The following is a 13912-nucleotide window of genomic DNA, read 5'->3' as shown; positions in this document are numbered from 1 at the left end:
TGTTTCATATGCAGCACTTACAAAGTAAGGCACAAAAAAGCAAACGAGACTTTGGTAAAAAGCATCCAGCAGGGTTATCCAGAAAGTTGAGGGCAAGTAAGCCTGTAGAAAAAAAGATAATGGCATTGAAATGAATTGAACAAATTGTGGCATCCTTAATTAACATTAATTTGGATTTGGGGAAAGATTACATGCAGAATTAATTCCAGTTCGTTTCCCGATGATGAGGCATCTTTTGTGTTATGATAACAAGAATAAAGAGCTCACCCCACACATGTAGCTAACTGTCAGTATTTAAATCAGCAGCCAGATCTGGGAACTCTGATCTTACAGCCGTTTCTGCCAGAACAGACCTACCAGAGCCTCACCTAACTGCGTACTAAGGAAAAGAGAGGGCTAGGGAACAGTGAATTACCCTAGCAGCTTACCATCACACTAACTCAATATCAAGTCCCACTTTCTTCTGCGTCCACCTGCTTCTTTTTGGTACGTGTGCTTCTACCTCTTAATTTGTGCTGGTTGACTCCTCTGTGCAGACTGGACTTCTCTGTGAGCTAACTTCACTCACAACGTGAGAAATCAATTCACTTTTCTGCTGGAGTAACACGTTGCTATTTTAGTGAGTTAAATCAGCTCAGGGAAGGATCTGATGGGACAACCAAGCTGGCCCACAGAAGGCAGTTTAACTATGTGAATGAAAACAGGGAGCGGGAAGAAAAGAAGGGAGAAGAGGAGAAGGAACAAGCCTTCCTCACTCAGTGGCAGCAAACTGCTGTGACAGCTCACTTATGAAACCATAGCTGCATATGCCCTGGCTCAGATACATCCCATTCCTTCAGGCAATTCCTAATTGAGACACATAGGTGAGCAGTCTAGTCACCCAGGACTACCTCTACAATTAGTGGTGCGGGAAACTACTTCTTATTTGCCTGTCAGGAAGTGCTTTAAGTTACTGAAGATGAATCCAAGTTACTGTCCATTTTTATAGGTTGTACAGAGCTGTGCACTTGTGATGTCATGGTGCAATATTGTGATACTACGTCTTTTCAAGTGTTTCTCTTCTATACTGCACTTCATTCAAGGCAATTATTTCACACTGCTTCCATGCAAGAAAGCAAATAATATACTACCTAACAACAACAAGCAAGGCAATGCTGTGCTGGACAAAAGAGAAACACTGATAAAAGTTAAGGAAAAAAAAAAGGAGGGAAAGAGAAAAACTATTGTGTAATGCCATAATTCTGATTATGTTGCCTCAAAACCTTCATCTCAGCTCAGATCACTGTACATATCATGAAGATCAGAACAAAGGGCCAAATCCTGAGGCCTTGTAACATTTACTTAGTTAAAACTTTCTGTGATTGACAAAAAACAGACCTGATCCAGCGAGTCTACAGAGGCTCATATCAGTACCAAAGGAGTACATAGTTTTACAAAAATATCATAAACCAAGCAACAGAAAATATTTAAGGTTATGTAAAAAGACATGTTAAAGTCCACAAACAAGCAAAACAAATTCTTCCCTCAGCGTATATCCTTCTTTCCCTTCTAAACCAGACCTAGACTTCTGCCAGGTTATATGGATGAAACTGCACAACCAGAATGCAACACGTTGCAGCTCATTTTTTCAAAAAGTATTTGTTAAGATAGAACAGAACAGAATAGAACAGAATATTTCAGTTGGAAGGGACCAACAATGATCATCTAGTTCAACTGTCCGATTGCTTCAGGGCTGACCAAAAGTTAAAGCCTATTATTAGAGGCATTGTCCAAATGCCTCTTAAACACTAACAGGCTTTGGGCCTCGACCCCCTCTCTAGGACACCTGTTCCAGGGTCTGACCACCCTCTCTGCAAAGAAATGCTTCCTAATGTCAAGCCTGTTATTGAAAGGCTACAATCATAAAGAAAATGGTGAGGTTTAGGTGACTCATATGCTCCATGTTTTCTCTCTTTGGGCTACTAGTATTTGTTCTGTCTCAGGCTCAGTATGTCACTATATGTCAGTACGCCTTCAATTGTTATAATAAAAATATTATTTTAATTAAGTGTTAAATTAAAAAAAAGTTAAAATTATGTTAGAATCCATGCTAAGCAAAGCAGAAACCAGGAAGAAGCTAACCGGTTTATATAATTAATAATAATAATATAATCTCCTGCTCCCTGCAGTTTCTGTGCTAAACGTTTGGAGAATTTACTTATAGAGCAGGTATCACAGAATCACAGAATGTTAGGGATTGGAAGGGACCTCAAAGGATCATCTAGTCTAATCCTCCTGCCGGAGCAGGACCACCTAGATCAGATCACACAAGAACGCGTCCAGGAGGGTTTTGAACATCTCCAGAGAAGGAGACTCCACAACCTCTCTGGGAAGCCTGTTCCAGTGTTCTGTTACCCTTACTGGGAAGAACTTCTTCTTCATGTTTAAGCAGAACCTCCTATGTTCCAGCTTATATCCATTTCCCCTTGTCCTATCACTGGATGCCACTGAGAAGAGCCTGGCTCCATCCTCATGGCAGTCACCCTTTATATATTTATAAACATTAATGAGGTCCCCCCTCAGTCTCCTCTTCTCCAAGCTAAAGAGACCCAGCTCCCTCAGCCTTTCCTCATAAGGGAGATGTTACACTCCCCTAATCATCTTTGTGGCCCTGCGCTGGACTCTGTCAAGCAGTTCCTTGTCCTTCTTGAACTGAGGGGCCCAGAACTGGACACAATATTCCAGATGCGGCCTCACCAGGGCAGAGTAGAGTGGCAGGAGAACCTCCCTCGACCTACTTTTCAGATGGGAGAAAAGTGCCAGCAGCAAACTCCAGAACATATCCAAAAGGGGAAAAGAACCCTGAATGACAGAATTTTCTTGAGGATTATTTGAAAGGAACCTGCTCTGGTTCTTACCCACTCCTTATTACTTTGGCAGCTGAGACCCTTAAATGACAGTGAAAAAAGCGTCTAGTGCCCTTATCTTTAAAAGTAAGCCCAGATGCTAAAAAGAAACCCATTTTGAGGAAGTACATTGACAGCTGAGGCAGTGAAGGAAGGGAACATGCTGGTAACGATATTTATCTAGTACATTGCTTCACCTGAAGTCCTTAATTTCTTTTATTATCCAAATGTCTGATAAGATTGGGTGTATGTCTGAAAAGAGCCTACAAAAAACTTTTGAAAAAACAGCTTTTATTTGTGCATATATTGCACAGGACTAGATGTTTTTCTAATAGAGAAAGTGGTTTTAAACTTCATGTTTACCTGATGTGAACCATGAAGGAAAGAAAGACAAAAATGGGTCAAATGCTAATCATTTCAATTTGCTTCAGGCCAAGCATTCTTTAACCTACCACAGATTTCTGGCTCATCATGTACAGCTGTGGGAGCTGCATAAGTATCTCCGCAGACACATCTTTGTCCAAGACACCATATATGATAGGTGGCATCGATGTAAAAAGGAGATTGAAAAGAATCAAGATCCAGTAGTCAGTCATTGATGTGCCTGAAAACCCACAGAAGAACTGGTACCAGAAGAGGAGGTTCACATAGGCCTGAAATGTCAAAGATTACATGATAAAAATGTTACTGCAGACAAGTGTTTTAAAAGAGGAAAACAGGCAGATTTTAGGTCTGGTTACAGTAATCTGTGGGAAATTAATTGTAAATGCTGTGGAGTTCATGCCAATCCCTCACTTTGAAATGATATTTGACTAGCACATAGCTTTATATTTCAAAACTGGACATGACTTGTTTACACAGTCATGCTGCCACCACATTAGCAATGCCCATTACCCACTGTTTAATCAAATCAGACAATGGCTTTGAGTGGGAAATTCAATCCAAGGAATAAGAGTCTCCGGTCTCTGCAGACATAAATGGGAAACCAAATTGTCTGACATACACTTTTTGTGTCTTTTTGAACCCATTCACAATAGAAACTAAACAAGAATATAAAGTCCCACTAAACCTTTCTGCACCCTCAAATATGCAAACTGTCATTTCCCCAGGATGGGACAGCTACATACCACATTCTTGTAGAAGAAGTAAAGCACCATGTTGGTAAGTCTGGTGTAACACCAGTGACCATGGACAAGCAGCAGCTTCCTGAGGTGTCTAAACTGAGAGATTGCAAAGTCACTTGCCATCACAGCCTGCAATGCACATGAAGGAAACGGTATGTTATATCCAAACTGTTTAAAGATAAGCTTCAGATACTGCCAAGCCAGCAACTTATCTACTGTTGGGAATTCTTATTTTATGACTTTTTTATATGTAGTGCTTACGGTCTTACCCTCACTCAGATTTGAGCTCCTCCAAACAACATTTTACAGGAACACAAACAGGTCAGCCCAACACAATACAGGCAAGACCATGCCCATCTTTATTATTACCACACAACTGCACAGAAATCACCGACACTTAGGCTGCTTGTTTCCTGGCAGAATATGAGTAATAGGGAGTTTGGTGACAGGCAGCAAGCTTTGTTGTTTGAAGTCTGAACCCCTTGCAGCATTCAGCTTCTGAGAGACTGCTGATGCCTGGGTGTGAGCTCAGGCTGCAAAATCTTGTCCGTGTATGGTAACGGACTGTGGAGCCACTACTCCTCGAGGATAAATTCTGAACCAATTTAAAATGGAATCCAATGTCATTTGCAGCTGTCTTTGTATACATCACCTGCATGCCTTCTTCGCCTGATATTCCCACACCAGTGTCAGCCACCTGGATCATACTGACATCATTGGCACCATCACCTACAGAGAAACAAAAAGAGGAAAAATCAAAACTAACCTCTCTTACTTGGAACGCAACCTGGAGGCAGCTTTGCTGGCTATCCCATCACAATGGAGGTGGCAGGAAAAGACAAATACACAAGAACACCAGAGAGTTCAGGAAAAAATGTTTTTATGGCCAATGGTGCAGCCTATGGAAAACCCTACAGAAAGTGGGATTAGTAAGTGGAAGGCCTGACTGAACTGAGCTATATTCTCCAAATGGATATTAGCTGTTCCCTTCATCAGAACTCAGTTGGTATGCTGGAACAGAAAGTACGGGTGTTTTAAATCAGAGCCAGTCATCTCCTGTCTCCCTCCCTATTCTGGGGGGTTGTGATGGAGAATGACAAAGAAAACCCCTCATTTGCTCCTCTGGACGTGTTACATAACACTGTGCACAACTGCTGCTGTTCTTGTTGCTTTAGATCACAATGAGAAAGTTTATGGGCTAAATTTGCTAGTTCAGAAGACTAACATCATCTTACGCCAGAGACAACTTCGATTCAAAGGATTATCTTCCTTGGAAAGTAAATTTTGTAACAGACATTAACGAAAATATAGGAGAGAAGAAACTCGCTTCCTCTGAAAAAAAGATAACCACAGGACTCACCTACAGCTAATGTCATTGCCTTTAGCTTATTTCGCACCAGTCTGACCAGGACACTCTTCTGCAGTGGTGTGGCTTGGCAGCAGACTACAGCCCGACATTTTTCTGTGAGTTCTAAGAAAATATTCTGTAAGCTGTCATGAAGGACGTGCTCTAAAGTTCTTCCATCAATAACCAGGCCTGCACTGAACCCCGGAGCTTGGGTGGAGAGATTTGCAGAGACATTCTCAAGTTTTTGGTTGGGTTTTTTTTTGGCAGAATTAGTCTTCTGGATACTTTCTAAAATTTTGCTCATCATCAAGGCACAGGCATCCTAATTAAAGACAAGAGAAAGGCAACTTACTAAATACTGTTTGTGTTCTGGTTCCATTTTCAATTGATAAAATACATATGGAGAAAAGGTCAAATGCTATCCTTGTGCAGCATTTCACTTGAATCCAGAAAGGCTCAGACATGAGGCCGAAAAACCATTTAAAATCACAAAGGATGCAGTCTGTTAATAAAAAGGACTGTGATTTAACTTCGCTTCAGTAGATTGGCTTGGGTATTGTACTAGGAGAAGGGAAAAACTGAACCAAATAACAAAATGTTCATAAACTAGCAGAAAAAACAACCATTGAGGATTGTGTAATATAAATACTGTTTTGATAGAAGCCTTCTGCTCTCTACATTTCTTTTGTCTGGCGTGCAAAGTCAGAAGTGCATCTCAAATCAGATCATAGGAGAGCTGCAATGAATTACTGAAGAACTGGCCCTGTGAAATTTTTTTACCTTGTCAGAATCAATATAAGAAGCTTAAAAGATTCTTGATATCAATATACAGAAGAAAATACATATTCTTAAATCTTCTCATTATTTTACTTTGAAATGCTGCAGTATCAAATCCTGTCTATTTTTTATTTCAAAGCCCAGTCAGAGGCAGGATGAGCACTTCTGCAAAAGGGACTCCGTTCTCACTGTTAAGTAAGACACTCGTTCCCCACTAGCAAAAAAGGAAGAAAAAAAGGTTACTGAAAATCAAATCCCAAGCTTTCCTCAAACATAACTGGACAAAAAATCCTCTTTTTCACTTTACTTTCCTCACAGTTATCACTTGCCACACAATCAATTATGGCAGATACAACTGAACTTCTAAAGTAACATATAAGCAGAGAAAAAAAAAAAAAACAAACCCAAAAGGTCTTAGAAAAATCCTCCAGTCCTTTAGAAAAGTCTCAGATTTCAAGTCTCTGCTCTGGGGAGAGACATTTCATACGTTGGCTTTACCAGTTGCAGTTGGTAATTTCTCTCTTAAGAAACTCAAAATTGATAAAAATCAAGATTTGAAAAACAGCTGGTTATAAGCATCCACTAATCAAGTAGGATTAAACTTACCACCCAAAACAGCAACATTTTTAACCACTCTCTACCACACGACTCAGTTGCTGGGTGGCTGGGAGAAGGTGGCTTTTTCTCTGATAAAATTGATGGCAGATTAGTTTTCTTGAACAGTGTGCAATGTACTTTAATGAGACGACTCTTCGTACATTTACGCAAGACAAGCAGGGCTAAGGGAATATATTACGCAAAGCAGCACAATACTAAATTCAACAGAGTTTGCATGACAACAATTTTTACATGGCTAATATGCTGTAACTGACAGCCGTTTGAAATCCTTAATAACATGTGAAGCATGTCAACTCTCTAACCTATCAGAAAGAGAAATTAAGCAGTCTATTCAATTAAAAAAAGTAATCATTATTTAGGGACTATATATAAAGAAACAGATGTTACATACATATAAAAGATTTCATATTTTACCACAAGGAAGTAAACTGTCACTTTTTCAGTATTTTCATCTTCCGAGAATGGTGTCTTCGGTCAGTTGGGAAAGCAGGGAACATTTTATTTTTTTGCATTGCCTTGTGATATAGCCTGACTGAATTTTTCAGCACAGAAAAAGGAAAAAAAATTGAAGAAAAGTGTAATTTTCCACTCACCCTGCTCTGTGATTTGAGAGTGAAGATTCTGTCATCTGGTTCCAGCAGTTTACAAGCATAGGCAATGTTGACAGCTGTCTCTCTCTTGTCACCTGTCAACATCCATATTTTTATTCCTGCTTTCCTTAATGCCTGTATTGTGTCGGGAACACCCTCCTGCAAGCGATCTTCAATGCCAGTGGCACCTTAATTTAGACAAGAAGAAGGATTAGTGCTGCTGTTTTCCAAAACAAAAACACTGCAAGAGTGACAGGACAAGATGGACTTCTGTGTGTATCTACATCCCAAAACAGACACCCTACTGGGACACGCTTGGGAATCCCTTCTTTCCATATCTTTATGTCCCAGAGCCCACTACACACAAGATTGTTCGCACATACCCTCGTTACAGCCTCAGGGGCCTCCAACTCTTCACAAGACCTTTTTAAGCCAACTTTTCTCAGTCTCACAGTTGTTTCATCCCATAGTGGCTGTGGAACACAGACTCCCAGACTTCTCATGACAAATATACTATATTATTCCCAATCTCTCCTACCTCAAACTACCCCAAACCTTCTTTCATGTGTCACCTCGATCCTTCCAATCTCAAGGCCCACTTCTCCTCCTTATTCTCAACTCAGCTCCAGGCTGAATTCTCTGTACCTCTTGTCCCAAGCCCTCACCTTTTCCACACCAAAATCCCCTCTTGTTGTATCATATTTTTGCACACTGCTGCAAAGACCTGCCATTCATCATTAGGCTTCTCAACTACTCATCGCTGCAATGCCTCCTGTCTCAGGTTCTTTCAATTCATAGCACTGAACTCTCTGTTTTGCCCGTCTTCCCGCCTGCATTGTCAACCTTGACACATTCCCCCACAGGGAGGAAACACCTGCTCTAGCACACACTCCTTAGTGGTTATAGAAAGATTTTCAATTAAAAAAATACAGAGACTTTAACAGGGATATCCTTTTTTTCTGGTGTGCACAGCAGGCAGACCTGTGTCCCTAAAACCAGCTTAAAAAAATCTTCTGTTCTGGTAACAATGAGGTAACACATCAGCATAAAGCAGAACCAGCTTTGAAAAGCTGCAGTGCCAGTGATTTACTAGGGTACAGGCCATTTTCATGGCTTTTTAACAATACAAATGGTATTAAATCATAAATAGGAGACATGGTTTGGCTTGTGGGATTCTCAGGCTGAGAGCTTCTCAGAAAGAAACTTCAGTCAGTTGCAGCTAGGTTCATTCTGAAAGACAAACAATAAAAATATTCAAAGCAAAGTTTTCCCTCCTAGCATGTTTCTAGCACGGGACTCTAGCCAGCAATTTGTACATAAAGCACTGACTGTCATATGGGGATGGATAAGAACCAAAAGGCCAGGCAAATTTCTGATGCTATAGCAATTTCTTCAGTAAGGAGCTGCCAAAAGGACCCACAGCTCATGGCCCCTGGTCACTGGGAAGACGAAAACCTCCAGGTCCGTGCTCTGCACTCTGCCTGCATTTTGACACAAGTCAACAAGAGAGGAGGAAGGAAAATGTTGGGATGTATTTGATACAAGCTTCTTTTGAGAGACACTGCCAGGCATCAAGGGACGAGAGAAAAACGTTGTTTCAACTTGGGCAGTCTATACACTTAACATTCCCCTTCTGAGGTACCTGATTCACTTTGTAATTCAACAGAAGCCAGTTTCAATATATATATACTGCTGAGATCCAGATCTGTGCTTAGTTAAGTACTGGACTATATAACTATTAGGACTATTCCTTCCAGAAATAGATTTCCATTCAGATAAAGGCCTGAGGCTTTATATACAACCATACAGATTTCAAACTGCCCACGCAGTGGACTACAAACCACTGCTGTCCTCCACGACCCTGGCAATACTGAAACGATTCAAATTTTTGCTTGTTGTTCTTTGAGGACAAAGTCTTCATTTCTCAGTCCTAAGAGGACAGAGTTACAGCTGCAGCTACACCAGGTGATGTTTATTAAGAAAGGAAAGGAAAGCTCAGAGAAGCAGAATGAGAAGTGCTGTAAGTAGTTTTACTTTGCAGATCACAATGTACATCCATCCCAGGCAGGGCTAACTAGGCTAGCAGACATACTGAAAGCAAGTGCCCGGGCAGTATGAAGCTATTTACCTTTCTTATTCTTACTCCCATTTAATGTTAGGGCCAATCCCTATTGCTTACTGTCCCACCAGTGATATGAGACAAAAAAATGCCTTGGCCTGCAGGACAGCAGGTCTCCACAGCAACTAGACTTCCCTCTGCTGATTCTACTGCAGAAAGATACCTGTATAGAACACCATCATCCCTTAAAACTACAGCGGCCAGCAGCACTGCTCTGGCTTGTCTCCAGAAACTGAAGCCAGCAATCCCAGAATTCCTTTTAGTATCAAGGTTTACAGCATTTTCACTGCGCAGATGTGGCACAAAATGAGGGAAGTAACACCTTTCCAAACAATAGGATCTGTCTCTCTTCAGCTTCCAGCATGAGCGTCTTTACCACCACAGTTGGATCTTTACACTTTGTTTTCCAAATGTTATTTGCTGGGCAGTCCTCTAGAGCTATTATCCCAGACTGCCTGCAGTTTACCTTTTACACATCTACACCAAATGTTTTTCATTTTGTTTTGGCCTCCCCATTTCTGCACAGCTGAATGAACACCAGAGGAATGGTTCCTGCAGAAGCATGCCTGACTTCTCATCTCCATGTTATTACAGGAGGACACAGCACAAGCATACCCGCTGTGCCAATACGCAACAGTGATGGAAAACACGTCCAGAAGTGGGATCCCAGTGAATGTTTGCTCAGGCCAGCCTGTGATTTGTTATTATCATTCCATGTCCTTATTATTATGACATTTAAAAACTGTAGCAAAGCACAAAAAAGAAAGCCAACTTGAAAAAAAAAGAAAAAAAAAATCAGTAAAACTAACCTTTACAAACAACAGAAGAGCACAAACTGTCTTCAGCATGTTTTACAACTAGTACAAACTTACAAGAAAGACCTATGAAAATTCAGGACTGACAATAAATTCTAGATCTGTAGAAAGCTGTGTTACACAAATTGATGTCAGCACAGCTCTCTGCAGTTAAATTCCAAGTATTAACATCATAAGCAGTTTCCTGGGAGTTAAAGCATTTTCTACCTACCAAGCAAAGTTAGTCTGGTCTCAAGCCTGATGGCAGATTCAAGCAGCAGCTCCTCCCTATTGTCAATACTGGTTTCTGCTAAAAAATGATGATTTAACCATTCTGCATATTCTGCATCACTCATCACCTACAGAGGGAGAGAAAACATACGGCATATATCTAGACTGTATTTTCAAAGGTGCCTCAAAAGTGTCCTCACAGTTACTTCTGCTGTCCACATACTGAACGTAGAAGCACAGCTCCTGGCAGTGCATTACTTACGTGCCCCAACATGTCCATGGATTTAATACGATGTTCACAGCGTTAGGTTACTTTGCCAGGCTTCACAAGCCAGGCTACTCACCAGCACCCTGCAGGTTCCTGGAGCTGCCTGACAGATTTCCATTTAGATGGAAGATGGGCAGTCCAATGAACACAGTATACTCTCCATACCGCTCCTTAATTGCAGCATTGACACAGCCATAGGATCACTGCACAGCTGTGTACAGCTTGATGACTGTACAGCTACACAGCCTGTACTTTCACTTTGCATAAGGCTTTGCAAAGAGGTTTCTTGCCTGTTTCAATCCCTATGGAATTTTACTTCTGAGCAGCTTTGAATTTCAAATGGAATCTGAAAACATCACTTAAGTTTTGCATCTAGAGCTTGTAACACTGCAAACTGTGAAAGCAAATAAAACAGGTCTGACTTCATTTGTTTTCTGTGTCTAGAATTCCAACCGGGGTTTCATACAGGAGATCTGCTCAGGACTCTGGAAGAAAAATCAGGCTGTTTGACAAACCCCATTTTAGAATTAGGCTATTAAGCTGCTTAGCATCCTAAACTGACAATAAATATGGCAATGTAACAGAAGTCAGGAATTGATCTGAGTCAATTTACAAATTCCTTCTGAAAGAACATAAGGGTAAACTAAATGTGGCAATGGAAGCATCTGTTTAGAAGCAGTGATGTCTGCTCCATTGGTGATACCGCCCAGGTTGGCCACAGGCTGTAAACATTCTTAAATGTATTAAAAGGAATACCTTCTTCGCAATACACAGAGTGCGCAGTCCTCTTCTGGCATAGTCATCCAAATGCTTCTGAGTTCTCTCTTTAATCTTCTTTTGTTCCGTCTCTGAATTACTAGTACCTGCTATCACACAGAAAGCAAAGAAAGCAAATTAAATATGCATTCTTAGGCTAAATTTAGCAGAAAATTTTGAAGGTCTAAACAAATTTTAAAAATACCAAAATGTTATAACAGGTTTTATTTCAACTATGAATGTATCTTCACGTTTGCACAATGTACTGTGGCCGTACCTATAATGAGCACTCAGTGTGCCAGTCTCCACAAGCAGTGAAGGGGAACCCATCTGGTACTGATACATCTTTTCATGCCACTAGTATATCAAATGTTTTTCTAAAATAAAATTAGTTTCTAAAATGAACTGGGCCACAGACATCCAAGCAGCTTTACTGTCACTGGTCTAGTGGGAGGGAGCTAAAAGGGCAGTTGCAGAAAAGATTTTTTTAAAAACAGCTGCTAAGGGGTGGACTATTCAGACAGGCATTCAACTCACCTCACTTTGGACACGTAGAAGTTAGGTTCTGAGTCTACCTTGAGAATCAAAGTAAGGAGAGGCACCTCCAGACATGAAATTGCCCCCCAAGTAAGATGACAGATTTTGGAGATACTGTTTCTGCTCCATGGCCTAAAGAGACTTTTTGTCTAGACTTTAGATGACTAATATCGGGTGAGTTAAAATCCACTCTTGGAGTTGGAAATATCCCTCTTCCTCACTGAGATCAGCCAACCGTGGAACATACAAACTAAACTCCCTTTTGCAGAAAGCAAGTCTTTAAAATAATTCCTTTATATTACCTTCCAAACCATTAAAAAACCCACTTGGAACATCTTACGAACTTACATATTTAGGTATTTATTTCTAACGTACACAGATAATAGTTTATTGCCTTCAGTTAAAAATCAATGACTGCTCAAGAGAGTAAGAAAAAATCAGTTACTGCTTAAACAACACGGTGCATCCCTCTCCTGTGGCAGATTCAAAAATATGTTTACCCCTGAACAAGAGGGTCCAGCAGGAGGCACCACACAACTTTACAGATATTATTAATACAACTAGAAACACAGAAATAGTCAGAAGTCAAGGGAAAAAAACTCAAAAAACACTGATAAGTGACATCTGCTATTAATGCCTCTCTCCAACAGCTCAGGAACACTAACATAGGTAAAGGCTAGAAAAATGTCTCATTCCAATAACACCTCTCGCTGTGTAGCAGAAGGCAACTATTCAAGCAGATGACCTTACTTCATAACTGGAAATACTTCAGTTGGCCCCAAAAGGTCTGCTTAGACACCACTAAATCCTTTCAATAACAGCTGCTTCTCTCTTCTCAGCTTCCACACCAGCACAGCCACATCTCGGTGACAAGCAATACTTCCTTTCTGAGTTCTCTGTAAGGAACTATTCACAGATAATAGTTCTGCTTGCTTACTTGTCTCTTCTCATGAATGAGGCCATCTGTTCAACTGTACTGAAGAATGACAAAGGTGAACAAAGATTTAGAGGTTCTATACATACCTTCGGATGCAGTTCTCAACAAATCCATCATGACCGAGTCTGCGCCTTTTGTGTACACCACCACTTTGTTGGAGACTGGATGCCGAACCACCACTGACATCCTTTTCCGCACTGAATCAAAAGGCAGGATATGCAAAAGCTGAAACGTTAAAGATCCCAGACCTGCGAAGTCCACGGTGACTTGATCCGGAGTCCTAGACTGTAAAATACATTTATAAGCCCTAGCAGCATGAACCAGCGCAGCTTCATCTGGACTCTCAGCTTCATAACACAGTTTAGGTAAGGGAGACAATCCAACAGATGACACAGCACTGTTGTGTTCACAGCCAGCAGGTACATTCACCATATCTAGTTCTTGAGGCACTTGGGATTTTTCTGGGCTGTCAGTGTTGCAAGGCTCAGCAGCCCTTTGAGCAGCTCCATCCAAAGCAGGTGAAGCCAGTTTCATTCTGAAAATAGACAGTTTGCTCACAAAACTACTGGGGCTTTCACACGATGACTCTTTTACACTTGGAAGTGGGGAGGAACTTAGTCTCCGAACTGACAACCTCTGGAACATCTGCCTGATTTCCTCAAGCGATTTAATAGGCATCCTACCCAGTGAAGAGAGTCTCATCTGGAACAGAACAGTTAGAAAAAGCATTTATGTTAAATTCTTCATATATTCTTATGACTTTACAAACTATGTATGTTTCTTCATGAATGTAGCATTTTAAAATTCACCATGAGTTTGATTGCTTGTATTAGAGAGGGCCAGCTCAATTAAACATATAACCATATGAGTACACTAAACAGCTTCTGTAAGAGCTTCATTATTCAAAACAAAAGAATTGTAAAAATAC

General features: G+C 40.7%; 1 protein-coding gene across 1 annotated transcript in view; it reads right to left on the bottom strand.

Annotated features, from left to right (window-relative positions):
* The window catches only part of ATP10D (ATPase phospholipid transporting 10D (putative)), a 44304-nt gene that overhangs the window by 4933 nt on the left and 25459 nt on the right, over positions 1–13912 (bottom strand). The window contains exons 11-19 of the mRNA XM_086612302.1: positions 13071–13686; positions 11511–11617; positions 10488–10614; positions 7346–7530; positions 5370–5679; positions 4662–4738; positions 4013–4138; positions 3338–3538; positions 22–102 (exon numbers count right to left, since the gene is read on the bottom strand). Coding sequence (XP_086468428.1) covers positions 22–102; positions 3338–3538; positions 4013–4138; positions 4662–4738; positions 5370–5679; positions 7346–7530; positions 10488–10614; positions 11511–11617; positions 13071–13686 — 1830 coding nt within the window. The remainder of the gene's footprint in view (positions 1–21; positions 103–3337; positions 3539–4012; positions 4139–4661; positions 4739–5369; positions 5680–7345; positions 7531–10487; positions 10615–11510; positions 11618–13070; positions 13687–13912) is intronic.

This window comes from Tauraco erythrolophus, chromosome 5 (genome assembly GCF_009769465.1).
Source record: "Tauraco erythrolophus isolate bTauEry1 chromosome 5, bTauEry1.pri, whole genome shotgun sequence".
Taxonomy (NCBI): domain Eukaryota; kingdom Metazoa; phylum Chordata; class Aves; order Musophagiformes; family Musophagidae; genus Tauraco; species Tauraco erythrolophus.
Note: the sequence above shows the minus strand (reverse complement) of the source record. Positions and strands in the feature narration are given on the sequence as shown.